This window comes from Saimiri boliviensis, chromosome 13 (assembly GCF_048565385.1).
Source record: "Saimiri boliviensis isolate mSaiBol1 chromosome 13, mSaiBol1.pri, whole genome shotgun sequence".
NCBI lineage: Eukaryota > Metazoa > Chordata > Mammalia > Primates > Cebidae > Saimiri > Saimiri boliviensis.
In genome coordinates this window covers 101140114-101167743 of record NC_133461.1, presented here as the reverse complement: position 1 = coordinate 101167743, position 27630 = coordinate 101140114, and the positions used below count along the sequence as shown (strand labels likewise).

The window sequence follows — 27630 nt, the reverse complement described above, 5'->3', positions numbered from 1 at the left end:
GGGGAGAATTTCAATAAAAATTTAGTTTGAAGTTTCATTTGCTTCAACTGTATTCAACTTCAAGTCATTTTTGTTTTTCTGAGGGCGTGTAATCTCTGAGATGTTTCATGAAAACCTCACCAGGCAGTCCATCATACTCTGTGATAGAGGGGGATCGCTGGATTTAAGACTCAATCCCATCCCCAGTGTTTTCCTGTATGCCTACTATGTGTCCAGAGCTGGCCTGGAGGTTGGCATCCCTGACTTCTTCTCTTGGATTTCTGGAATCAGCCCTCTTTCATCCTCAAATGTTCAGGTAGCCAAAATGACAGTCTCATTTCTTCTGCCAGATGTCATCATCCCAACCAAAGTCAGTCCCTGAGCAACAGAAAGAGGTTTGTTTGCAAGTACATTTATAAACCTAAAAATCCCTTGGATCAGGCTGCTGTCAAACCAAGTGGATTTTCTTGGACATCATTGACTTCTATAGCTATCTCCTTCTCAACTAAATGAGGACACTTTTAAGGAAGCTGGCTGGAGTTAATTAATCAGCCAATCAATCAACAAGATTTAATGAGTCCCTGCAAGGCGTTAAGCAGTGGTAACATTTACATAGCACTTTATGGTTGCCAACATGCTTTCCCCATGTATCGTCTTGTAGGTAGATTTTCATACAGGTAGATATGAGTGAGGCTCAGAGAGGCTCAGTGACTTCTCTAAAGTCACACAGCTATGAGGTAACAGGCTCTACTTCAGATTTCCAGAACTGTTTTTTCTATGTTACTTGATACAGTTCAGGTCACACCAAGATGACCAGCCAGCTTACTTAAAAGTGTCCTCATTTCGTTGGAAAGGAGATAGCTGTGTCCCAAATGAATAATACTGTCAAGAAGTATACCTGATTCTGGAGGAGCCTTGGAGATAGAACCCGAATAAAACCAGAAGTCCACATGTCCCTGACACAACATGATATCACACCCAAACTTTTCAGCATCTGAAAGTAACTGAGAGCAGTTCTAGTTTTTCTCTGCCTTTTCCAAAGAGCATTGAAGTAATTATAGAAAACACACTTCATAAGATACTGCCTCATTATCTCATTCTCCATTTGGCTCCCACATCAGCCACTGTAAAGTCTATATCCCTTATTCTCCATTGTCTTCTTCCCCAGGTCTCCCTCTTACCCTTTTCCCTTCTGTTTTTCTCCCTCTCTCCTTTGTAAACCTTAGCTCTGTCTACCATGATTCTGCCATTTTCCCACTGACATCTGGATCTGAGCCAGGCCTGGGAGCTCAGTGGTGGGGAAGTGGGTGTGTAGAGAGCAAGGTAGCTGTGAAGACTCAACCAGGATCAACATTACCATCCTTGCGTGTGTTTAGATGTCCCAAGGAGGGAGTCATTGCGGACTGAAGGATCCTGACTGAAAAAGAAGATGTAATTTGTGTGTGCTCTGAAAGAGGAATAGAACTTAGAAGATTTTGTAAGCACACATGTTTACTAAGGAAGATTTCAAAAGCAGGAAAAAAACAAGTAGCCAGTAGGAAGAAGTGAAGGCACAAAGCGAAAAAATACTGAAACAGAGAAGCTCCTTGCCTTAAAAACAGAATAAGTCCACAATAAAAAGCCTTGTCGAGTGTCTGCTCTCCATAAGCATCATACTAAGTGCCCTAAGTCATCATAGACCCTGATAAAATGTTTTCGGGAGGAAAAAATTTGCACTGATTACTTCTCCCTCTAACAGGAGTTGGATCAGGACAGTGTGTTTTAAATAAGTCAAGTCTGGAGCTGGGATGCCCTGTTCACATCCCATCTCCACCATCTGGTAGCTGCATGACCTTGTGAAAATTCCTTAACCTCAGTTTCCACATCTGTGTAAAATAGGGATATTGGACTGTCGTGAGCATTTAAATGAATCAACATGAGCAGATAGCTGCTCAACACTCAAGAAGCATTAGTTGTATTAGTCACTGTTATTAGTTTTAATATACTTTCCATTGAAGTCTGTCTGTGGAGTTCTTTTTGAACTGATAATAATGTAATACCAACCACTCCTGGTTATTGAGTGTGGAGATAGAGGCACCTCCCTAAGTCAGCACTTAATACATGAGATTTTATTTAATCCTCGAAAGCTTTCTGCATGGTAGGGCCCTCCTGTGTAGCAAGTGCCTCTTGGAAAGTAGGGACTGTTTCCTTGTCTGTTTGTACTTTGGCCAAGCCTGGTCCACTTCCTGGTGGAAGGTGGAAAGGAATGTCCTTTAGTTTTTTTTCTTTCATCTCCCTGTTTTTTTTTTTTTCCATTTAAAAATCATTTTATTATTAATGTCATCTTTCTATGTCGCCAATCTCCTGTCATGTATAAGGAACGTCGGTAAATACTCCATTTGAAGCTTCTTTGTGCATATTTCCATCGATAAGTAAACTTTGAATTCACATTAAACAGTTAAAGTTAATAACTCATTTTTTTTCTCTTGTAACAGTCATATACTGCATTGGTAAACTATAAATATTCTTGGGCTCAGGCTTTGTTCTAAGTGAGGACAGTAATTGATCACATGGTATAGTTATTGACAATAAAACCAAGAAATTGTCAGCTGGTGTCCTGGCATGGACTAGTGCTAATGTGGGAAACAGAAAATTCACATTTGGTTTCTGGGCCAAGGTGGGGCAGGAGTGGTTGTGGGGAGAGGAGGACAGGGAATGGGTCAGATGGGAGCATGTCAAGGATCTGCATGAGCTCTCTTGCTGTCTCTTGCAGCTAACTCAGGTAAGTCCTAAGTTTATGGAGACCAGGTTTCTAAGAGATTCTTCTCTTCCTGTAGCTCGTGGAAAGCCAGCCTGCGTACCTTAGGTGCCAACAGTCTAAAGAGAGCGGTGCGTGTTTCAGGAATCCACACTAACTGCACTTTTAATTTTTTCAGTATGAATTGCACCTGAAGAAAAACTTTTACCACATTCTAATTTATTCCATTTCCGTTTTAATCAGGGGAAACCCATTTCTGAGAGAATCTGAAATTTTGGCTACCTTTGTGTGGAGGACAGGACAGGAGACAAGGCTTGTTCCTTATTTGATGGGCTTTTATATGTACATATATATATATTTCTATTTTCATCAAGTGGAATAAATACATTCTGGGCTTTTCCTGAGGCCATGTAGGCCAGGTTTTATTCTTGACAAGGTTTTCTTATTAGAGTTATGTAATCCTTATAGAAAAGTAGGGGATTTCTCAGAGAAGATTTAAAAAAAACACAAAACTTGACTCACTTTAATCATTTCTGGGTTAAAATAACAATATCATATAAACCCACACTGTTTAGGACTGAAGTTCCAATTTAGTACATTTTAGCTTGATATGTAAAAATAAGGGTGTTCTAAGGCCAAGCCAATCACTGGACTCCTCTGTCATTCTCTCCCTGTCCCCTCTTCTTACACTCAGAGGGAAGGTCCTATGAGGTTTAATGTGCACCAGGGACTCCAATGGAGTTGCCCACCCTAGCAGAAAGGGCCACATTACTTGGTACTTGTAGGTGTTTCTGTGTTTCCAAGTTTCTATAGTGATGGAAGTTCTCTCTAGAGAGGAAATTTCCAGTAGGTCCTTGTATCCGCCAGGGTTCTCCAGAGAAAAAGGATCAATAGGAAATATATAATATGTAATATGTGATATAATATATATCATGTATATATTATATATGATATATACATATGATAGGCATTATATACAAATATATATGATATCCATATATATAATATATGATATCTAGATATATATGAGATAAGGAATTGGCTTATTGTGGGGTGGGGTTGGAGTTGGCAAGTCTGGCATTCATGACAGGGCAGCAGGCTGGAAACCCTGGCAGAAGTCAGTGCTACAGCTTTGCGGAAGAATTTTTTTTTTTCTCCAGGAAACCTCAGTGTTTGCTCTTAGGGCCTTCAACTGATTGGATGAGACCCACTCACATTATCAAGGGTAGTCCCTCTACTTAGAGTCAAACAATTTGCAGATGTACCTTCAATATAACACCTGGGTTAGTGTCGGATTAAGTAACTAGGTGCTAGAACCCAGCAAGGTTGACAAGAACTAACCATCACAATCCTGAAACTCTCTTTGACCTGTGAAATCCTTGGACTTCTGAATCCTCTTGCTGGCCCAGAAAAGATCACATGGACTTCCTCCTTTAATCCAGGGAGATCATCTGATCTGTTGGAGATCCTTTGCTCAGAACTTCAGGGCAGTCTGGTGAATTTAAATTGCCTCAAAGGTGAAGAATAGAACTCTCTAATGTACTTCTGAAGTCTTGCTGAGAAATAATTCAGCTCCTTTTTGTGTTGAGTGGTGGTAAAATCTCTTAGGAAAGAGCTGGGGAATGTGGAGAGGATGCATGCGTCCGTGAGTTTTTACACCTGGACTTTGACAAAGTGGAATATATGGAGGAATCAATGAGTGTCATACAGATGGGATCATTTGCAGAGCTTCTGACTAAATGGACATCCTCAATACTGCACACTCTGAGTCAGAGAAAGTGACACATAGTGTCAAAGATATGTCCACGTTGTCAAAGTGTAATAACTGATCCCCAGAAAGAGGAGTCTTCGTCTTTCTGGGCTATTTCCTAAGAGACTTGATTATCATCTCATCTAAGCAATAGTTTATTCTTTCTTTTTATTACTTATTTTTTTTTTTTTTTGAGATGTAGTCTCGCTCTGTAGCCCAGGCTGGGGTGCAGTCACGTGATCTTGGCTCACTGTAACCTCCACCTCCTGGCTCCTCGTTTCAGCAATTCTCCTGCCTTAGCCTCTTGAGCAACCGGGATCACAGGCATGCGCCACCATGCCCAGCTAACTTTTGTATTTGTAGTACAGACAGGGTTTCACCATGTCGGCCAGGCTGGTCTTGAACTCCTGTCCTCATGATCTGCCCACCTCGGCCTAGTTTATTATTTCTTAGCCAACTTGGGATGATTATTAGAAAGGTAGGGGTGGGAAGAGACACATCCCAGGCCAGACACAATGTTTCCAAAATACCCTTTTCCCCATGGCACCAGTGAACATGGGGGAGCCAGCCTGCCTTGGATTCACAGCCAGAGAATACAGAGAAACCCTTGACTTCTCAACCAGGTCACCATATGGCGAGAGCAACAAGATCCCCCTCCTACGTTGTATTGTGGCCCACTGGTACCTGGGGACAAAGAGCCCTCAGCTGGTGGTCTTGCTTCATGGTAGAAGCGCTCACTTCTCTTAAGCCCTTTGAGCTGATCATGTGTTTGAGGCAACAACAGCTACTGGGACTGGCTGAGGGATAGCAAAGAAATAGACATGGGGCATTTCAAGGAAATGGCTAGTACCTGCACATATCAGTTGCACTTCAGCAACGTTTATAACCACAGTCTGTGAATTTCCAAACCCACATATAGGGATAGTCACATTTGACCTTTAAGAGACATCCCCTACCCAGGCTATAAAGGCTCTGCAAAAAATCTTCCTTTCTATCATAAAATGAAAAGCTGAATGCTTTCTCCGTTGCCACAAATCGGCTGTGAAAGGATTTGAGGCCCCACAGCCCATCATGACTCACAGGCAGCTGCTCTGACCCAAGACTTACACAGACCTCCAAAGAAGACCGTCCAGGGGCTCGGCTGCCCAGTGATTAGGCCCTGAAGAGCGATTCTGTGTTCCTGGCAGTTGACACACACACATGCATAGACACACATTCACGCACTGCAGAAAGGCAGCTGAAGTGCATTCACAAGGACTGGTTGAAGTGATGTGGTGGTGGGTTGGGGGGTGACAGGGTCCACTCCGGGATTAGAAAAACGAAGGCTGACAAAGGCTAAATTCCTCAGAGCTTCCTCTGCAAGGTTTCAGGTACTTTGCTGTATGTTTGCAGGATACACTCACGGTAAGCTACTTCAGGTTCTTGGTAGAACCCAAGACTCTTGACCATTGCCCCGTTTTTGCCTTCGTAAGTCACTCTGATGACCCCTCTCAGCTCCTTCTGTGCACCCTGGGTTTTCTGAAGTTCTCAGGACTGTTTAGGGATAAAATTTGTCGGAAGTATAGCTCTTCAAAATTGCAAGAGTTAGAAGGGAAAAGATATATTAGAATCGCCAAAAAAAAGAGAAGAATATTCTCAGGACTCCAGTGAAAATACCACCAGCTCACCCCCCAACTCTCTGCCCCACTCGGTTCTGTAATCCCAACAATAAGAAAATGACCAGGGTCACAGGTTACAGGTCATTGCTGGGGAGCTGTGAGCACAGGACAGGCTTTTGAAACTCCTGTTAAGATTGTCTCCCCAGGGCCAAAGCAAGTGTTTCCAAAGCACCCAAAAACAGGTTTTTTGGGTAAAGGCTCAGTCCCGTGTAAAAGAGTGAATTCTTTAATTTTTAGTGCATCTGGTGTGTTTCCCAGCGCCAGTGGGTACAGTTGTAGCTGTATGGGCACTTGACGTGTCACTTTGCTGCTCTGATATTCGGCATGTATGTTAATGGTGCAGGAATAGCTGGATTTGCAATGTCTTGTACCAAATCCTATCTTTGCAAGAATCAAAATTCAGGTTTAGACATCTGATTATCGAACCACAGAACTTCGGGATTAGTCATGCTAATGAAAGCCATTTGGCCCTGGTTTCTCTGCGAACAAAGCTATCTGTGTTGGTTCATTTAATCTAGCATATATGTGGCAATTATTGATATTAAATTGATTTAGTGTTTCCAAAGATGTTTCAGACACCAAACACAAAACTCCCAGTTTATTTTACAGCTGAATACAGAACCTGAATTCCTTCCTGATGTAATCAGCTTTTCGTTTAACCCCTAAAGTGTAAGCATTGATCCCTCCTTAACTCGGTGACTTAATCACCGTGCATCTCGCCCTCCTTCCTTGTCATTTATTTTCTGGAAATAAACAGAACCCTGTGGGTGGAGGGTCACTTGCCTAAGCTCTGGGGAGGATCACTTTTACTGAGTAGGAAGACAATTGCGAAGTGTGTCAGGGTTACTTACCAAAGGCTGATTCTACAGTAGAAACATTAACAATATCTGCGATTTCACAAGAAAGTTTTAAAAGGCGTTTTGTTTCCCAAAGCACCTAAGTAATTCTCCCAGCATCTCTCAGAGGCATTACCCAATTTTACAGGGAAGGTATGTGAGGGAGCTTGTATGAGGGACGAGAGTAGGCAAGTGAGAGAGAGGTGAAAATACTGTCAGTAATATAAACTGTAATTGAACATGAGTGCTTCCTCTTAAGTTTTATCCTCTAGGTCACACTGCCTCCTACATTACATTATCGGTATTAACATAAGCATGGGAGATTAATTTTATAGATCACATGGAAAGTAGATGACATTTATCTTCACTTTTCAATGCATCATCTCATTAGGAGAAGCATAAACATTCAGCCCAGGTTAAAAGAGTTAAGAACAAAATTAATCTGCTAACTGCTTTATCATTTAAAAACATGATCAAAGTCAATCAGCCTAGCTTTGTTTACCATAAAAGGCTTTGTTATTATTGTCTTGGGTTAGAATATATTCCTAACAGAATAACAGACTTCCAGATGAGGACAGATTGTGTAAAACCATGAAATGGACTTCGCTGGGCCTTTTGGCTGAATTATATCAAACTTGAATGAAAAATGCTCCTGAGCCCACAACCTTAGCTAACAAAGCAGGGAGATGGGAACATCTTTTGATCAGTTTAGAACTTGTATTGTAAAACAGAAAACAAACCTAAATAAAACTCGAAGCAGGCATATCACTAGGAGTGATGAAATCTGTTTATGTAGACATAAATATGTATATATGTTTACACATATGAACACATATAACGTATATGTGTACACATATACACATATAAACTTATATGCCTGGTGGTTTGTTCAAAATGATTTTGATGTGGTCACCTTGGCAAGCTGAGAGATGGTAAAGAAAAAACAAAAAAGAAAAAACAAAACGGGCCTGATTTTTCAGTTCTGTCTCAATTCAGGGCAGGGTGCTACCAGGAGGAATGGTGGAATTGTAGTTTCAATTCGGGTTCAATGAGCAGCCCATAAATTCTGACTCATGGATGAGACTAGATGACTTCCTTGTCATGGTGTTGGGCCATGGGCTTCTCTGGGCCATTTCTGGGAGTGGTTATCCCGTCTATGGGCTTGCCAGGGAGAGCCTGATGTCAGATCCCTGCAGAGCGGCCTTTCTCCCAGTGCGACTGGGGCAACTCCACTGTGCGCCGTCCCAAGGGACCTGTGACCGTCTCTTTCCCATGCTTCCGGACCCTGTCCTGCTGCTCACTTGAGGCCTGGCAACTCCTTGAGAAAGCGGAACAGGCTGTTACGGCCTCTGAGTGAAGAGCTGAGATGTTTTACTTCCAGGTCAGCTGCTGATTCTCCAAGGGATAAATTTTTTTTTTTTTCTTTAGTAGTTGTATTCCGTTATTCACTGGCATAGGGAGAAACCACAAACCCAACTCTAAACTCCAGAGTCAGAAAGAATCATGTCAGTAAAACCGTCTCTGGCTTTTGCAGATGATTGGATACTGAGCTTGTCAATTAGAGCTTTTCCCCAACACTGATGTTAAAATATTAGTCATTTATTTAACTCTTTGCCTTATTCCAAAAAGAGCTTGAGAAGGCTCATTTGGTTTATCAGCACTTCTTTCAAAGGCAGTAGAGGTGACAGAGCCAAAGACACTGAAAGTCTCAACTTTGGGGGACTCGATGTAACTTTTATATTTTTTGTGCTACTCTGACTCTTAATACATATAACGATGTGGATGTGCTGACTTAATAATGATATCTGTTCTGGCAGAGGAAGTGGGTTTCTGAACTATTTTAAAATTTAGGATCTTTGTAGATATCTAAAATCCGCACATTCTTTTCCCCAAAAAAGATTTTCTTATTTGACTCATCTTTATGATCTTAAGTGAACCTACTGTATAGAAACACATTTCTACTGCACCAGGCTTTGAGAATCGATCTCATTTGATGAAGGGTAGAAATAAGCACTTAAAATAAATGCAAATTTTTAGAAATAATACAGATTTATAAGACATTTTGTAACATAAAACCAGTTTGGTTTTTTTAAAAGTAAAAACAGTATCATCGGTTTGGAAGTTATTTGGAAAGCTAAAGTTTGGGCTGGGCTCAGTCAAGTACTTTTGAAACTTCAACATAAACTCGGGTTCTGGTTTTCAGCAAAGTGGGGGCGATTTATGGGAGTCCCATGAATCTGCCCCATTTACATTTAGCCTTTCTTTGAACCTGGAGTGAGAAATCCTAGTGACTCCAAATGGGATGGGAGATTTTGTGCCTCGCCTTCATTTTTGAAATCAGATTTCAAAATGTTCAATTTCACCTTGTTCTAAGACTACATCCTATTTATGAGTAACAGTGTGATATGGCGTGGGAAGAAGAATAAGGAATTCCAGGTGGCACAGAAGCAGTGCCCAGAGGCTGTGCCTGTTCTCAGTGGGAGCATGCTCAGGTCTGGTGTAGGCTCTGGTTCTCCCGTGAGACTTTTCGTTTGAGCGGCAATTTTCTAAAGAGAAAATGAAACAAGAGATCCTGGACATCTGCTTAGGAGCAAAGTGAAAATTAATTAGGTAGTGTCTTCTGAAAGATGACCAGAGTTAGCACAGAATGCAGTGGTGTTACGGAGAATAAAGAAATGTGAAACAGTTACCATTCTCTGTGGTGGGTATATTTACAAGAAAGATTTCACTTTTGGTACTAAGCTTTGGAAACCTCCAAAAAGTTGATAATTCCCATAAAGTTAGTTGAGACATCAGTCAGTAAGGTTTGAATGAGAAAAAGAGCAAATAAACAACTGATTACTGATTCCTGGAACCTTGTATAGACATAGGGGTTGGGTAGAGCTTAGACCAATTTGATCATTGTCTGCGATATTGACTACACTCTGGAATATTATTAGCCTTATCTGAATGCCTTTCGTATCAAATTCTTGACCTGATTTTTGTCCCAGTTTCTCTTTTATATCATCTAGGTTTAGTTCTTCTTTAAGGAAAAAAAGTTAAAAAAATTCTAATGAAAGTCGGCTGACTCTACTATGAGTACTATAAGAAAACCTCTTTTGCTTAGGGAATGACAGAATGTTGAAATACCTGATTTTATGTTTTTATGTGGGTTTGGCAAATGTAGTCTGTAAGAGGATAATATGATACCTGACCTGGTGTTAATAGCCAATGATAATTCCGTATGTACCAACTGCTCCCTGTTAACGCTACAGCTACAGGTTCTTTCTTTTTCGGCACAAAGGTTACATGAACTGTGAATGTGGATCTTCACGGCTGAAGTGGAGGGAAGCCGTCAGAGTTATCAGATGAAATTGAGCCTAGCTGCTTACCTGTAATTACCATCTCAGTTTCTGTATTTCAGTCATCCCTTCTTCCCACTGACTGCCCCCCTCCCATCCCAACACTGACTTTTAAGTAGCACATAAAAAGCACAACACATCGTTCAGAATTTAGAAACTGGGGACAGAGCAAGACAGGCGAGAAAGAAGGAAGCGGAGAGACTGAATCACTAGGACAACCTACAAGTGAGGTGAACGGAGGAAAATCCTCCTGCCAAAATATAAAATTAGAGAATTTTTCTAGAATGTGTATGTTCAGTGAAAAAAAATCCATTAGCCAAAGTACAGCTTTGTGAACTAACTGCTTTATACCTTACTGTTTAAATGCCACCAAATTTCTCTTTCTCCCTCATAGCTAATTAGGAATTACTCAAAAGCTGACTAACTCTGCATGGGTCACAATCGCTTTCTCTGGACCCGCTCTCACTAGCATGTAGTTTGAAATGGGGTAGGAAAAGCTGAAGAAAATAACCAAACAAAACCTAGCCCCAAACCCAACCCAAACCTCTTGCCTGTCATTAGGTGGGGTTTGCTTGAAGGACCTGCCCAGCTCTTTCTGACTCTCAATTCTGGTCCCATCTCGGTGCTTTATGAAGGAAGTGATGAAAGCATCCATTTCACCCTGTGAGTTTCACCATTAGGCACTTTCTTGCTTTATAAAAGCAGACACACACATGTTCCTGCCTACAGAGAAACCAGGCCTCTTATTATAACCACTCAAAACGGGAGATGAGGAATCTGAAAAAAAAGCACAATACTTTCAAATGATTTTTCTTGAAAGGTGAGGACGTTATTAAAGATTTCCATGAGATTTCACATATTTTTGAGATAAAATAATTTTGGCCTCTTACTAGTCTTATTATTCCAGCTGTTGTCATGTTCCTTCCGAGGAGCTACTTTAGAAGCACAGAAAGCTATTTTTCCTTGAGGCCTAAAAAAACTCTAAATCCCTTTAGATGGGGACTGATACAAGAGGTATGAATTGACTTAGAAAAAGTCTCCAGGCCGGGCACGGTGGCTCAAGCCTGTAATCCCAGCGCTTTGGGAGGCCGAGGCGGGTGGATCACGAGGTCAAGAGATCGAGACCATCCTGGTCAACATGGTGAAACCCCGTCTCTACTAAAAATACAAAAAATTAGCTGGGCATGGTGGCGCGTGCTTGTAATCCCAGCTACTCAGGAGGCTGAGGCAAGAGAATTGCCTGAACCCAGGAGGCGGAGGTTGCGGTGAGCCGAGATCGCGCCATTGCACTCCAGCCTGGGTAACAAGAGCGAAACTCCGTCTCAAAAAAAGAAAAGAAAAAAAAAAAGAAAAAGTCTCCAAAAGTGTTACGTTTTCAAACTACTCAAGTAATAACATTGCTTAGCCCCGAAAAACTATGACAGCCTTTTCCAGGTGCTTTGAAAATATTTTCCGCACTTGAGTTCGTTGTTGCAATACATAGCCCCAGGAGGTAGCTGTCCCGGGTTCTCCTTCCAGATAAGGAGAAGAGAGGCAGCTCACATGAATGTCTTTCAGGGAAGAAGCAGAAACAGTGCCCCTGGCATCAGCTCCCAGCTTTGGCCAACAGCCTCCGAGGTGCTGGTACTTTTCATCTTTCTCAATTCCCAAGCTAGCTAGCTTATCGTGTAGCTTTGTTTAAATTTTTTTTTTTCTTTTTTTGGGCTGCATGGTATTGAGAAGGTATATTTACTACGGTAATGAGCCTGGGAAAATGGTTTCCATTCTTCAGAAGTTTCTATTTATAGACTCACTATAAACAACTGAATTAATGGAAAGCTAAACACATTTCAAGTGGCTTCGTCTTTTTGACTTAACAATCTTTTGGCCACTGATAGTACAGTGATTTTGCTAAGTGGAAGGGCCAGGGAGCTCTCTATTTGCTCTAAAGTTGTATTTCTCCTCTCTTTGAAGGTTGACTGGCTTCTTCTTGCCAGAACATGCGTTTCCCACTTTCTCTCTGGAGTCTTCCCCAACTTTCATGACCACTAAACTTCCCATGCTCTTCTAGATTCCCACCCTGCTCTGAATTTTCAAACAAGTCATCAACCCAAACCTTAAGCTCTCCCGATCCTGGTTTATTTTTGGGAGTCAAAATTAAGCTTGGTGCTTGGTTGAAAAACTCTATAGTTTTCACATTTTTCAGTGTACAGATGCATACTTTTCTTTGAGATTCCACTCTCCAGCATTAAAGAGGGACTCTTCATTGTAATCATTACCGAATGGATACAGTCCTAATGGAACTTAATTGTTTCCACTAGATGGATCTCGGGTGTTTTTGGCAGCCAAAATGAAAATGATTCCAAATACCATCAAAGGAGCTTATAAGCACCCAGCATGCACAGAGTGTTTTGATATACAGTGGAGTGTTAATATCATTATCTCTCCTAATACAACATACGGTTACTTTAATCCTTTCCCGCCTCTGTGATCTTGGAAGATCCGACGGATAGAAGGCAAAGAATAAAACATTATATACAAGGAGACAAAGGGAGAATTAGTCCCCATCCTCTGGATGCAATTTTTTTTTTTTTTTGATTATTTGAATGTTGGCTTCAAATATGTACCTTTATCAATACTGACTTCTGTATCTTCCACGCTAGTTTGAGTTTGTATGTGACATCAAACATACCTTTTCACACATGTTCTTTCCAGATTTTTTTTAACACTTACTTAGCAGTTTATAGAAGGAAGTGAATGATCTCCTCAAGCTGCTTACAAATTAAAAAAAAATCTGTGCTTATTAATTATGCAGGATTAGTCTAATTATAATTCAGCAAATTAATTAGCGACAGAAGGTGTTCTGAAACATTGGAGTACATTTGCATGTTAAATGGAGAGGCTAGTCTGTAATATATGTAAATTTATGCATGGCTTCATAGTTTAATTTAAAAATTTGCAGCTGCATATGGTATGGGAGCAGGTGAAAAGTCAGTTTTAGTTTAATGATGCTAACAAACATTGGATGGTGTCCTGTCTTAGCAAGAGAATGTACTCATATCTGCTAATCTATGAATCTGTCGTAAGAATATAGCGTTACATTGATACACAATCTCAAGGTCATTAGAGAGTGAACCCGTAGGTGCGATAGGGGTATATAAAGCTGAAAAGAGCAGAGAGAAGGCGAAGCTAGGAGAAGTCCGCATTCCGAACTCTGTCCGCCACTTTCTCCAACATGGCATGTTGAATCATTCTGCCTTAGTTCAGGGAAAGTAATGCTCCAGGCTGGGTAAACAGGGGTATCTTTTTGTCTCCCTGGTATCTGTTCTGGCAGGTGTGAAATAGTTGGCCAACCTTGATTCCCTTTCAACATCTCCACATTTGCACTCTACTTCAATTTCCTGGAGTCGTGGGAAAGTTATTACCGAGTTATGAATTAATGGTAGGGTAGAGAGTTTTACACATTGGCCTCAACCATCTGGCAAAACAGTAAAACCAGCAGACCAGGCAGCAGCAAAGGGCTCTGGGTGTAATTGGTGTTCACTGCTCAGCCTAGCATAGATGAGCTCTGCCGGGAGGGCAGAGAATGGGAGGGGGAGGGGAAGGATAGGGAAGGAAGGATGGGGAAGGGGTGCTGAGGAAATGGAACGGTGAGGACCCATTAAGCTGATGGTTGACTAATAACTTCATTTCTCCTTCAACGGAGGAGTCATGGTACTGGAAAGGGAAATAGATTTGTATTCTGATTCTGAAGTCTCACGGAAAGGTTTTTTTCTCAAGGAAGTCTGTAATATGATTCAGTTTTGCTTAGTTCTTTTTTCTTTTCTAGATGAGAAGACAGAGGAAAGGATAAGGGCAAAGATGAAGTTATGGGTTGTTTCTTTTTTTAAAAGAAAAAGACAGAACCTTGTGCATTGCAAAGAGCCCTCGAAAGATAGTTTATGAGAACGATTAGAATTACGAGTGTGCTCTTAGTGTGTGTTTCATTCCAATTCAAGCCCAAAGAGTTCAATTATTATTTTCATTAGTGGTGTCAGATTTGTATCTGAGTGTAAAAACAAGGACTTTATTCCTTAGAGATTTTTTTTCCCTGTGAGCCTCATGGTGTCAAAGAATAGAATTCAGGAGAATGAAGATGCTTCTGAATATAGAAGCAAGAAAAAAAAAAAAAAAAACCCACACACATACACAAACACACAAAAACCTCCCGACAGCTAACCCCAGGTCCTCGGCAGAAATAAGTGGAGAATCAAAGTGGCCCCTTGTTTTGCCGTTCAGTGGCTGTTAACAGTCAAATGCTTGCCACGAAATCATGAAATTCCTTTGAAATGAAGTCTATCGGTATGGAGTCAGGGAGTCAGATTTACATGGTGGGGGAAGTAGCTCCCTCTTGGTGTCTAAATGAATGCAGCAGATTCTACTCTGTAGGCAGTGTGCCCTGTAATGAAGGAACTATTGCCGAGCCGAAACACCACTTCCGAGGACTTGAGCATGGAATAGAAAGTGACTGGATGGGGCCTGTTGCCAGTCAGAAGCCAGCATACTGCGTGTGTAGCTCTGCATTCTTTGGCTGGCCAGAGTTTGCCGAAAACAGGAAGGAGGACTCCCATCCACCATTTTTTGGTGTTTTGTTGTTGTTGTTGTTGTCATTTCCCCCCCCCCCCCCACCGACCCCCGTTATCTGTTAGAGTGGATTAATTACTTGCATGCTTTTTTCTTTTCCTTTTACTGTCTCTCTCTTGAAAACGAAGGGAAGTTCTTCCAGTGGAGTACATTGTGCATATTGGAGAGATAAGCAGGGCAGAGAGGACCGGATTTAAATCTGTAGCAGCTCCTTCTGGAATAGCTTGGTTTGGAAAATGGGCTATTTTGAAATTTGGTGAGGGAGAAAGGGGCAATACGTGGGAAGGGATCATAAGCATGTGTGTAGCAAAAGGTGAAGAAGCTGACTGACTTTGTACCAGGCATTTACCCAAACATTTCGCATGAATAACTGAATAACTAGTCCTCACTACTGGCCTTGAAAGGTATTTTTTGTTTTGTTTCGTTTCGTTTGTTTGTTCATTTGAGATGGGGCTACACAACTCTGTAGCCCAGGCTGGAGTGCAGCGGCATGATCTCGGCTCACTGCAAGCCCCACCTCCCAAGTTCAAGCAATTCTCCTGTCTCAGCCTCCCCAGTGGCTGGGATTACAGGTGTGCACCACCACACCTGGCTAATTTTTGTATATTTAGTAGAGACTGGGTTTTACCGTGTTGGCCAGGCTGGTCTCAAGCTCCTGACCTCACAAATCAGCCTGCCTTGGTCTCCAAAGTGCAAGGATTACAGATGTGGGCCACTGCACCTGGCCATAAGGTCTTTAATTTTTACTGAAAGTCCCTAATTTTTACAGTAACTTAACAATTTTTACTGTATCATCATCATTGCAGAAGCCTTGAAATCATGTGGGCTTGATATGAATACCCCAGTTAGCTACTACATAGAGGACTGAAGTTATCTGCTACCAAATGCATTAGCTTGCTGATCTGTTTAAAAATCTCCATTATGGGGATCCTGCTTTGTCGCTTGGGTAAATGCTTTCAAAATTTAGCCCTGGTGACTGGATTTCCAAAAAATGTTTTCCAAGATTTAATTCAACTACTTTTATTCCATGTTTGATTTTCAGCTTTTTCCCTTCCATCATCTTGATAGACAAATGGCTCTGAAATCTTTCTCATCCACTTGAGTAATTTTTTTTTTTTTTTAAAGGCTGCAGCTATTTGGGCTATGGCATCTTTGGACAATTTGGATTCTTGAGAAGTTTTGCTTTCTGAATAGCTGATAGATTTGCTTATCTTTTCCTTTGCGTCCTCCAAAATAGTCACAGAATTTCTAGAGCGTGCCGTCCCTGACAGGAATGGTAGACATTTTTGTTTGCTTGTTTTGTTTTGCAATATGAAGGACTCCTCTCTCATTCCAGCGGAAGAGGAAGGAAATGACAGGATCCCCCATGTGGATGAGTAGGGCACGGTCCTGTGAAACAGTGCAGCTTGGCAACACAGTTAGGCTTTTTTTACTTTTATTTTTTCCTCCAAAGCTTGGCCAAGCTCCCACCAGACCAGCATTTTGCTAAGAGTCAGAAAGCCTGACTTCCACTCTTGTTTTTTCTGCTTACTAGCTGTTTTGCCTTGGGCAAGTCATTTAACCTTTCTGAGTCTTGTTTTTCTCCTCTCTAAGATGGGGATGTTCATTTTCCTACTCTCAAAGTTAAGAGGATTGATTACAGGAAATCATGCCTGGCAAATAATGTGAGCTCAATGAATATAGGCTATTATTAATGATAGTTATTATTCCATCATAGTCTATTAGCCAAGAGGAATTTGAGAAGTTGAGTGTAGTTGGAAATAAGAAAATGTATTACTTAAAACATTTCTGTAAAGTTAAAATTTTCAGATCTGAAATGGCCTTTTATTGAAATAATCTGGATGAATAAGCCTTAACAGTAACAGATCCCTGCCTTAGAAATGTCTGTGGAGTTAAAGCTTCTATGCCTCTTCTGTTCATGTGTTTGTTTTTACAGTTTGAAGGGTTGTTTAACTAAATGAATTCGATAGAACATCAGCTTACAAAAATGAGTATTTCGTTTAAGCCTAAAGAAGCCAGTAAGTGAAAACTTTTAAATCATCTTTCCTTTCCATGAGTCTTCCAGGGCTTCTCTGCCAACCATCGCCATCTTGCCAAGCAGATCTCAAATACTAAGCCAAGTGTTCTCAGATGCGTCATCCCCAAGTTACTGAGGGTGTAACAAGAGCCCATTGGGAGCCTGACCTCCCAGAGTCTCTTCATTCTTGTGGACTTTAGTCAGAGTCTTCACAAGATCCTTAAAGCTTCAGGGCCCTTTCTAGCCTGGATTGACACCTCAACAACCAAATAGATATATCCAGGGCACTTCATCTCCACGCCAAGGCTGGGTCCCACTGCTACCTTCACCTTCCCTAGGGCTGCCTAGGTGAGATTCTGCTGGGGGATCTTGAAGGAGGAAAGTATGTTCTCTGCTGTTGGAAGGCTCAAAGAAGATATTACAGTTAAGATCTAGATTGCAGTTAGAACACCATCATTGAGGTTTTCTCTGGTCTTAAGTGGAAACCAATCACTTGGGAGTTTTCCTACCATGCAAAGCTGAGTGAGCTGTTATGAGTGCCGTTCTCAAAGTGAGAAAATGAACTCATGGGTGTGGCCACCCAGTAGGCTTCCCAGTCTGGTGTGAGAGCTTGGATTGCCTAATCCCTCAAAGGATGTAAACTTGTGGAGAGGATCCTGGGAGAAGAAAGGCAGCTGCCCATTCCTTTCACATGTGATTCTATGACCCAGCCTGTCCCTACTTTGCGTAGTTTTCAGAAATGATAGGAGAGTGTTTTAAGGGAAATGGGTTATCTCCTTTTCAGAAGCAGGCACAAACAGTGAAACTCAATTGTATTTTAATTTATTGGGCTGAAAACAAGGAGGTTTAATAGCTAATCCAGACAAGAAGTACCTTCCCCAAATCAACGAACACACGTGATTAAGTCCCTATGTGGTTTGTGAGGCCATATCGACGGTATGCTTGGCTCTGCCTTTAGTGACCTAGCCTGCTTATGTGACCATCATGGCAGAGAAAGAGAACCGGATACAGCATCCCCTCTCTTGGTCTTTGGAGAGTCTGGGGTGTTCTCATCTCTGTGGTGTATAAGATGTGGCCGTATTATAGCAGAAGTTGTTTTCAGGGTAGGCAGAATTAGATTCTTTTTAGGGGAGTAAGGAACTAAGTTTTCAAAGTGAAAGGCATTTTGCATATTATTTGGTATACAGTGAGACTCTGTATAATGGTTGCTGTTAACGACTGCTAAGTTCATATTCCTTTGATGTGCATTCTTGTCTAACTTTTTTGTTTGTTTTAGTTTTGAGATGGCCCCAGGCTGGAGTGCAATGGCACAATCTCGGCTTACTGGCCTCTGCCTCCTGGGTTCAAGTGATTCTCCTGCTCAGCCTCCTGAGTAGCTGGGATTACAGGTGCCTGCCACCACACCCGGCTACTTTTTTGTAGTTTTAATAGAGATAGGACTTCACTATATTGGGCAGGCTGGTCTCTAACTCCTGACCTCATGATCCACCTGCCTTGCCCTCTCAAAATGCTGGGATTACAGAGGTGAGCCACTGTACCCGGCCTTATGGACTTTTCTTGTATTAAACATTTTAAGGAGAGACTAGATCTTACATTCCAATCTGGAGGTACATTGAATGGCCTCTTCCATAAATCCTGGAGAAATATTCTGCTGGGTTTTGTGATAGTCAGACCATTGGTGAGAATTCCAGAGTCTGGCAAGAATATTAAGTAGTTACGTTTCCTGTGATTTCAGGCCTCCTGTCCCGCACCACTGAACCTTAACTCTGCACTGTATTTGTGAATCTAGTTTGAGATGGGTGGGATGGGGGAAGACATGTGGGAACCACTTAGACAGTTTTACTGCATTCCTGAATAGTACAGAATATTCCAGTATTTTAGAGATTGGAGGGGAGGGTACCCAGTAATAGATTGAGAGGTCTTCAGACTCTTCTCAGAAGCTGGAGAAACATACTTGAATAGTTCGGTTGGGGGATCTTTGGGGCCAAGGGCTTTGTTTGCCACTGTGCCTGAACCTTTTTGCATACAGAGCACAATATATATTGATCAAATTCAAAAATAAATGAATTCAGCAGAAGCTTTCAATCTGAAGCATTTGTTTCCACGTTTCCATTTGTCTTTGACCTACTGTTTTCTACTTGGAACATGACAGTCTCTTCAAGAAGTCAGAATCTTTCACCTTTTTTTTTTTCCTCGTGATTTATTCCTGTTACGTGTGTGTGCGCGCGCGTGCATGCCCTTTATAGACCATTCTGAAGTGATTTTTAAACAGATTTATTGAGATATAACTTACATAATATAAAAGGCACCCATTCAAAGTGTGTAATGGGGTGGTTTCTCTGTATTCACCGAGCTGTGCAGCAGTGCCATTGGTGCGGGAAGCGTGCAATGTCACGTGGAGCTTGTTGCCACAAAGATCCAGGCTCCAGTCCTTGTGTCTACCACTTACAAGCTTGTGATCTTTGGCAAATTTCTTAAATGCTTGAGGCCTTGGTTTTTCCCAGCCGTGGGACGATTTGTCACTCACGGGGTTGTTGTGAGAACGAAATGTGCTGTTGTGTATCAGGCAGAGAGTGGCTACTCAGCAAACTGTGTTTCCCTCCGCTCCGTGACCCCTGTACCCTTCAGCTGCTGGACGTGCAGGATGGTTAGAGGGGACACAGGTGGCTCCGATGTGTGATACTCCTGAAGCACCCTCCCTGCCTCAGAAGCAGAGAGAAAGGTCCTCACGGGACAGTGCAACTCACCCAGCAATCTGCCCATCAGCCTCAGGGCACCGCCCACTCTGGGCATGATGTCATCCCGGATGTCCTATTTCCCACCAATCAGCTGTCCTCACTCGTTTATTTTTCACAGTTTTATCTCAGTGGGTTCGACCTCCCTCTCAGAAACCCTCACTCCCACCTCTGCCATACACACTTGGATTTCAATAAGTCATTGCCTTTTGTTTTCAGCGGTTTCTTTCCCCAAAGTAACCCTTTCTGGAAGGTTCTCAACTCTGCACATTGTTCTTTGCATTCATAAAATCTGAATGTTAGAAAGAACCCTGGAGATCCTGTTCAACTCCTTTGTTAAGAGATAAAGATCGTGAGGCAACTTGGTGTCGTGGTCAGCTGGTAGCTGCAGGTCAAGGTTAACCCCTGGGGCATTTCCAACAGATCTGTGGAGCAAAGCAATGGGGCAGATGCATTCTCCTGCCCCACTGACCTCAGGACCAGACTGCCCTCCGAAGGTCTGAGTTCACACGTTGACTCCACCTCCCCATCCTCTTTGTGCGTAACACAAGGAAAAACCTGTGGTTGTTCGTGTTTGCTCTTGAGAGATCAGAAGCTTTGTCGTGTGTAGCATGCTCCATGGTGATGATGTTTACGTCGTCAACATTGTTTGGAGAAAGTGGAAATAGAATTCATACTGATGAGCATCTGCACATTTGGTCTGAATCTCATCATTTATTTGGGTTTCCCATTTCTTAGTGGAGAGTGCTGACATTTTCCAGGCAGCTCTGTTTTCCGAGGGATCTGAACCCAGGGGATTTGGAGAGAATTTGTTCCCTGAAGTTACCCCGTGGCTATGTCGTTGGTATAGTTAGAGAAGGTTTTGTCTCAAGACCTTGAGCACGATGGATGGAGAGGATGGAGGGCAGAGACCCAGAAGACACCAGTAAATGGAAGAGAAAAAAACTGGAGATGTCAGTAAGCCCCAGTATTTCTTTTAATTAATTTGTAGATCCATATATTTAAAAATCCAGGCCATAATTTCTGATGCAAGCCATTTAGAAGTAGCAAGAGAACTTTCTGCCTCTTTCTCTCTTCTCCCACTCACCTTCCCTTTCCCTCCTACACTAACCTCCCCTTCTCCTTCATGAGCCCAATGCTAAGTCCTTAGAGTGCAGGGGGCTGTGTGGGTTACAAACTCAGCACCCCAGACAAGCAAAGAGTCAAAGTAGATGTTTTCCATTCAAATCACTGTTAAGGGTCCTAATTTAAAATGAATAAAGCCTTTCAGCAGGCTGCATGGTTCCCTAAATCAATTTGATTTTATGTAAACAATTATCTGTTTTGCACTTTTCCACCTACCACACCATTCATATAATAATGCCTTCAAGAACATTAATGTTTTCACCAGATACATTTTGGAGAAGGGAGTGGAGGTAGTCTAACACACACACAACACATTACATGAGTCCAGTTGTGGCAAAACTTTCCAGAAATCAAGGAGTCAATGAGAAAAAGCACTCTATTCAGGTTTAGTAGGGGAAAATGTAATTTGCAAATTGCCCCTGGGAGTGGTTGAGGGCCAGTGTGGTGTGGCGGTGGGGGCTATTGTTTAGAAACACTCACGGGTGGAAAAAGGCAACGTTAGCATGCAGTGTGAGGGTCCGTGGCTGACTCTGCTACCAGTGTTCAAATGGAGGGGATGTTTACCCTTCAGGAAATAAAATGTTTGAATTCTGATGAATGTTTACTTAAATAAAAGCAGTTGTGCTTTCTGACGCCCTCTGATGGCCTGGGCAGAGATGCCACTGCCCTTCAGAGAGCAGCAGCAGGTTGTGAATTTGAACACGGTGGTCGGAGAGCTTCGCACAACGTTTTCTCTGCCTTGTCCTTCCGCGGATCTCTTCTGTAAAGACCCCAACACCTCCTGGGCACAGGAAGCAAAAGCCCAATCTCCCACCCACCCTATAAAAGATTGCAAGAGAGAAGGGAAAAGCAGATGTTATAAAATCATGAAAACAATATTTAGCTGTTGCTTCCAATCACGCTCAACCTTATTCATGGGAGCATGTGGCCCAATATTTCCAGCAAACAGAGTAAAAGAGGCTTGAATACAGAAAATACTCTGAAGAGCCAATTCCCCTTCTCCCCTCCTTTATCATTTACTGTTTATCTCCTCATCAGTTTTTTAAAGTGATAAATACATTTCATTGGAGAGCTAATTCTTTTGTGTGATTGTTGAACAAAAAATAAGATTTAGAACATTGCAATGTGAGCATTTCATCAACCGTTGCTTTAGAATAGAATTTTTTGGAAACATTGTTGATTTCTACTTATTTTTGTTTGTAAATCCTGGGGAAAATGTATATCTTTTCCTTTAAAGTTCTAATTCAAGGCATGGATGTGAGAGTTCTGAAGGGACTTTGGGACTGCGGTAAAATTTCGTTGTCATAGTAACAGAAAGGGAAATAGGCCTAGCTCACCTGGGACTTTAACACTGCAAAAACTGGATTTTTTTTTTTTTTTTTAAGGAAAAGGACTCTGCAAGTGAAATAAATGAAAAACTTACTGTATTTTGAAACCAAATTTCAAACATTGACTAGGTGAATTGCTGGAAAGACCACCTCTGCCATTTTTCTTGGTTAACCTAGTTGCCCGATGAAAGAAGCCCAATTTTAACATTGCACAGATAGGTCATTTAAGAGAAGATACTGGCTTCAAGAAATACGTCTGACAAATGCTAACCTCAGACCGTTATTCTGTGCTTTCATGTTTCTCTGGATAATCTATACACTATCTGAGAGGACATTCACACTTTTTATTAATCATAAAAACCCTGGCATATACCCGTATGGACAGACTTTGTCTTTGGAGAGTAACATACCGTTTTCTGATTTTGTAAACATTGAATATATCAGGCAACCTTCACGTATGAGTGTGATGGTGTCTGGGGCCAGTGGAGAGCCACAGAGACGAGATGCCCTGGGATTCTAGGCCAGGTCCTGCCATTTTTAACCCTGGAGCAAGACTTTCTGTACAGCAGGGGTCACTGCTGCATTTGAAGCCTTTTTTCTACCCACCCCCGCCCCAAAACGAATGCTCTAGAAACTCCTCAGGCCAATGTACAAACCAAAGCCCAGCTTGTGAACCACTTAACAATCCCCCACAGTGATGGGGAAGGGGGCGCTGGGCTTGAGATTGAAAACATCCAAATTTGCAAATTGCAGAGGGTCAGCAATGTTTCTTCACAGACAGGGTAGGTTGAAATTTCCCAGATCTGAAATATAATCTCTTTCAAATCAAATCTAGTCGAATGCAGCTATAGTCTCCCTTAAAAGATGTTTACTGAAAAATGTAACACATTGCTTTCTTTTCACAGATTCTTTTTAAAATTTTTCCTCAAGTGCAATCAGAATTGTTTGAAAACAGCAGGAAACCCAAGGGACATGAGACGGTTTCAGGTAAGGGGCCCTGCAGATTTTTCCTGTTAAATAAGTCATCCTGTTTTCTCTCTCCTTCTCACTCTTTTTCTTTAAAAATTATTATTCACTGCTACTGCTAACAATACAGAAGATAATGGTAAACGATGACCCTCAGCCACTAGCACTGTAGTGTTTAAGCTTTCTGCCCCCATTGCCAAAGCCCTATGGGGAGAGGCGCCAAACGGTGCTGGAGATTTGATTTTAAGCCCTCGGGCTGCCCACTGCACATACAGCTGCCCACAGCAGGAACCGCGTTCTTGGTATTCAGCCACCTTGGGATTTTTCAAAGCAGCTTCTCTGTATTTTCTGCAAGCAACAGCCCCTGTCTTCCCTTTTCCACTGATTAACTATTCAGTGGTCTCTCTCTGAGCCTTCTGGAAGGCAGCGGCCCAAGCAGCGTGGTCACTTTAAGATCGCAGCGTGACAACAAGACCCACGGGACAGTGACCCAGCTGCCTGGCAGTTAAATCTGCCACCAGTTTCATCACCCTTGCCACTGATGTACTGAGGAGACAAGCTAATAAAAACAGACCGAGGCAAAGAGTATCAGGCTAAAGACGAGAGCAAGAACAGCTCCTCCCGCCCCCTTCCTTGAGCTTTGAAGGACCATACTTAATTCACCAAATGGCTTTCCTGCCGCTCACACCTTGTGCTAGATATGCGGCACCTCCTTTTCCATAGAAAAATTAAAAACATATTAAACGATCACACGCAAGCTTGAGACTTCAAAAAATAAATTCTCGCAGCCATGAGAGAGATGGGGATCGTTAGCCTCAAGTTTCAGGTGAGGGAAGTGAGGTTCTGAAAGGTTAAATGACTTGCCCCTTATCACACAGTAAGTAGGTGGTAGAGTCGGGAGCCAGAGCTGGGAGGATTTGTTTGATCAAACTCTTTCCAGCAAACTATGAGCATGTGACACGTTCTAGCTGCTAGGTTTATGTTTTGGTGTTATATTCTTGAAACAATGAATATATATACCTTTTTTGAGATAGGGTCTCACTCTGTCCCTCAGGCTGGAGAGCAATGGTGAGATCTTAGCTTATTCCAACCTCTGCCCCCCGGGCTCAAGGATTGTCATGCCTCAACCTCCCAAATACCTAGGACTACAGGCATGTGCCACCATGCCCAGCTAATTTTTGTATTTTTTGATAGAGACAGGGTTTTGCCATGTTGCCCAGGTTGGTCTCAAACTCCTGACTTCAGGTGATCTGCCCGCCACGGCCTCTCAAAGTGCTGGGGTTACAGGTGTGAGCCACCATATGTGACCGTGAATAATTTTTGAACAAGGAGTGTGACATTCATTTTTTATTGGACCCTACAAATTATGTAGCTGGTCCTGCCTGTCACTTGGAGAGCTTCTGTGGTTTAGCCACAATCAGACAGAAGTTGAGGAGCAGAGCCATTCAAAAGTTAATAGGGGAGATGGCCATATAGAAGGCTATTGAGAGTTACTTTGAAAAAAACTCTAATAGTATTTTTTAACCCCATCATGGCTATCAATCTTGCTGTGTCAGGAACATTTTTCATTATAATACTTAACAGTATTACCAACTTCCCTTAAAAAAGTTGGAGCCTGTCTTTCTCTTGGGCAGGCTCCTTCCCTGCCTTTTTTTTTTTTTTTTTTGAGATGGAGTCTCCCTCTGTCACCCAGGCTGGAGTGCTGGAGTGCAATGGCATGATCTTGGCTTACCGCAACCTTCGCCTCCTGGGTTCAAGCGATTCTCCTGCCTCAGGCTTCCGAGTAGCTGGTACTATAGGCATATGCCATCACACTAAGCTCATTTTTGTATTTTTAGTAAAAACGAGGTTTTGCCATGTTGGCTAGGCTGGTCTCGAACTCCAAACCTCAAGTGATCTGCCTGTCTCGGCCTTCCAAAGTGCTGGGATTGCAAGTGTGAGCCACTGCTCCTGGCCCTGCTTTCTTGTGTGAAGATAAACATAGATAAAATCAGCCTTCTTGGGGGTCAAACAGGAACCTCGTGCATGGTGGAAGTTGGCTGTGCTCAGTATTCCAAACAGAAATGTAAATAATTTCAGTCCAAAAGAGAGTGAAATTCAAAAGAATTCCAAGTGCCTCCATAACCAAAGCTTAGCTTCATTTCCAGAAGATACAGAGGCAGGGAAAAAGAGAGTTGGCAGTTGGGATTTTTGTTCCATTTTATTTTCTACCAGCACTTTCAAAGAGTTTTAAATTGGAGAATTTGAGGATCCTCTTGTAAATGTTAAGAGGCTTCTGTTAGAGTAGAATACCTTGTCATTTTCTCCCTCCCAAATTTTATAAATACGTTCACAAAGCAAATGCATGTGAATATTTCCTCTACTTCTTTAGTTATTTACTTAAGTGGGGTTTGCATGGTACCTGAGTTTTTCACTGGCATAGAATAAATATTACTGATCTCAAAATGGCATATAATTCTCATCCTATGTGAAAGTATTTGACCTTTTGCAAAGACAAGGGCAAAAAGAATGCTTTAGACTTTGTGGATTCTATGATAGTCTTTTTCTTGGGTGGAGCTAAAGTCAATTTGTTTGCATTTTTATTGAGATAAAGTTCATATGACATACAATTCACCATTTTAACCATTTAAAAGTCTACAGTCCAGTGGTTTTTAGTACATTCACAGTGCTGTGCAACCAGCACCACTATCTAATTCCAGAACCTTCTATCACCCCAAAAAGAAATCTCACGTCTCCCATTTCCTGTTTCTCCCCATTTGCTGACAGCCACTAATCTACGTTCTGTCTCTATGGGTTTGTCTATTTTGGAAATTTAATATAAATAGAATCATACAATATGTGGCTTTTTTTGTCTGTTTTTTTTTCTCTTAGCATGTTTTCAAAGTTCAACTATGTGATAGCACGTATCCATACTTCCTTCCTTTTTACAGCTGAATATTCCCCTGTATGGATATATCACATTTTTAAATGTATTAGTCAGTTAGTGGACATTTGGATTGTTTCTGTTTTTTGGCTGTTACAAACAATGCCACTGTTAATATTTGTGTACAGTTTTGCTGTGTGAACATGTTTTTAGTTCTCTTGGGTACATAACTAAAAACAGAATCTCTGGGTCATATGGTAACTGTTTCTTTAAGTTTTTGAGGAACTGCCAAACTGTTTTCCATAGTGGTTGCACCATTTTTCATTTCCACGAGTAACGTGTGAAGGTATGAATTCCTCGCCAACACTTGTGGTTTTCTGTTTGCAAAAAATTCTAGTCATCCTGTGGGTGTGAAGAGTTATTTCATTGTGGTTTTGATTTGCATGTCCTTAGTCATTAGTGATTTTGAGCATCTTTTCATGTGCTTATTGCTCATTTGTATATCTTCTTTGGAGAAATGTCTATTTAACTCCTTTGCTCATAGTTTAGTTGCATTATTCATCTTTTTATTGTTGAGCCGTAAGAGTTCTTTATACATTCAGGATACTGGCTCCTTCCCAGACATGTGATTTGAAAATATTTGCTCCTCTTCCATGAGTTGTCATTCACTTTCTTTATAGTGTTCTTTGATACACAAAAGAATCAGCAATTTTTATACTGTGCTTAGATTCTACTAAGAGTATAACCTTCAGTGAAAGCTCTCTCATATAGATGGTTATTATGAAGAAAGACTTGGCTCTATGCTATCATAGTCAAGTAAGAAACTTAATTCAGGTTCCAAATATGAAACAAAACCAGAGAGAGTACATAATCCTGGTGGTGGGACAGTGATCTGAATGGATAGTGACTTTCAGAAATTCCTGGAATAGATATCTCACTCAGAAGGACAAACATAATCATTTAGAGCCATATACACAATTCCAATTCTCTACTTTTATGATATGATCAAACATAATAAATTTAATATGCAGAATTCTTTTGTGAGGATTTGTTCTGAATGGCATAGAAATACAAGACCTTTCTAACCAAATCCTGAACTCGATAATATTCTCCTTCCTCCTTCCCTTATCTCTCAAACACTGATGGAACCTGGATTGTTTTTACAAAAATCCAGAGACCAAAATGGTTACATCAAGATTATTTTCAAGCTTGAACCAAATCCTATCTTTAATTCCATTCAAGTATTAAGTAGTATAGGACATAAAAATACTTAGTGAAGCACAAATGGTTATAACCCTTTTAACCCTTTTTAACACTGGGTTTTCGCGTGTGTGTGTGTGTGTGTGTGTGTGTGTGTGTGTGTGTGTGTGTTTGGCCCAGATCCCTTTAAGAATCTGGTGAAAGCTATAGTCTGTATCCCATCAAAATACAACATGTAAAGTTTTAATTAAAATTTCAGTGGTCTTCAGACCTCTTGAAACATCTCAAGCTTCCATAAACCCTAATCTAGAAAAATGAAATTCATTTAAAGCCCAATAGGCATCCTTCATGCAAGGTAACCTTTAACAATCGGGATCTGTTCACTTAGGACTTTTCCTGATGATCTCTCATTCGCTCTCTTGGCTTCAAACGCCCTCTGTTCCTGGATGTTTTCTGTATCCATATTCTCAGATTTCTCCCTTCCCCAGAGCTG

The 27630-nt window shown here is 41.6% G+C and overlaps 1 protein-coding gene across 1 annotated transcript in view; it reads left to right on the top strand.

Annotated features, from left to right (window-relative positions):
• Positions 1–27630, top strand: part of EBF2 (EBF transcription factor 2) — a 210532-nt gene that overhangs the window by 119427 nt on the left and 63475 nt on the right. Inside the window, exon 7 of the mRNA XM_003937186.4 lies at positions 23014–23095. Coding sequence (XP_003937235.1) covers positions 23014–23095 — 82 coding nt within the window. The remainder of the gene's footprint in view (positions 1–23013; positions 23096–27630) is intronic.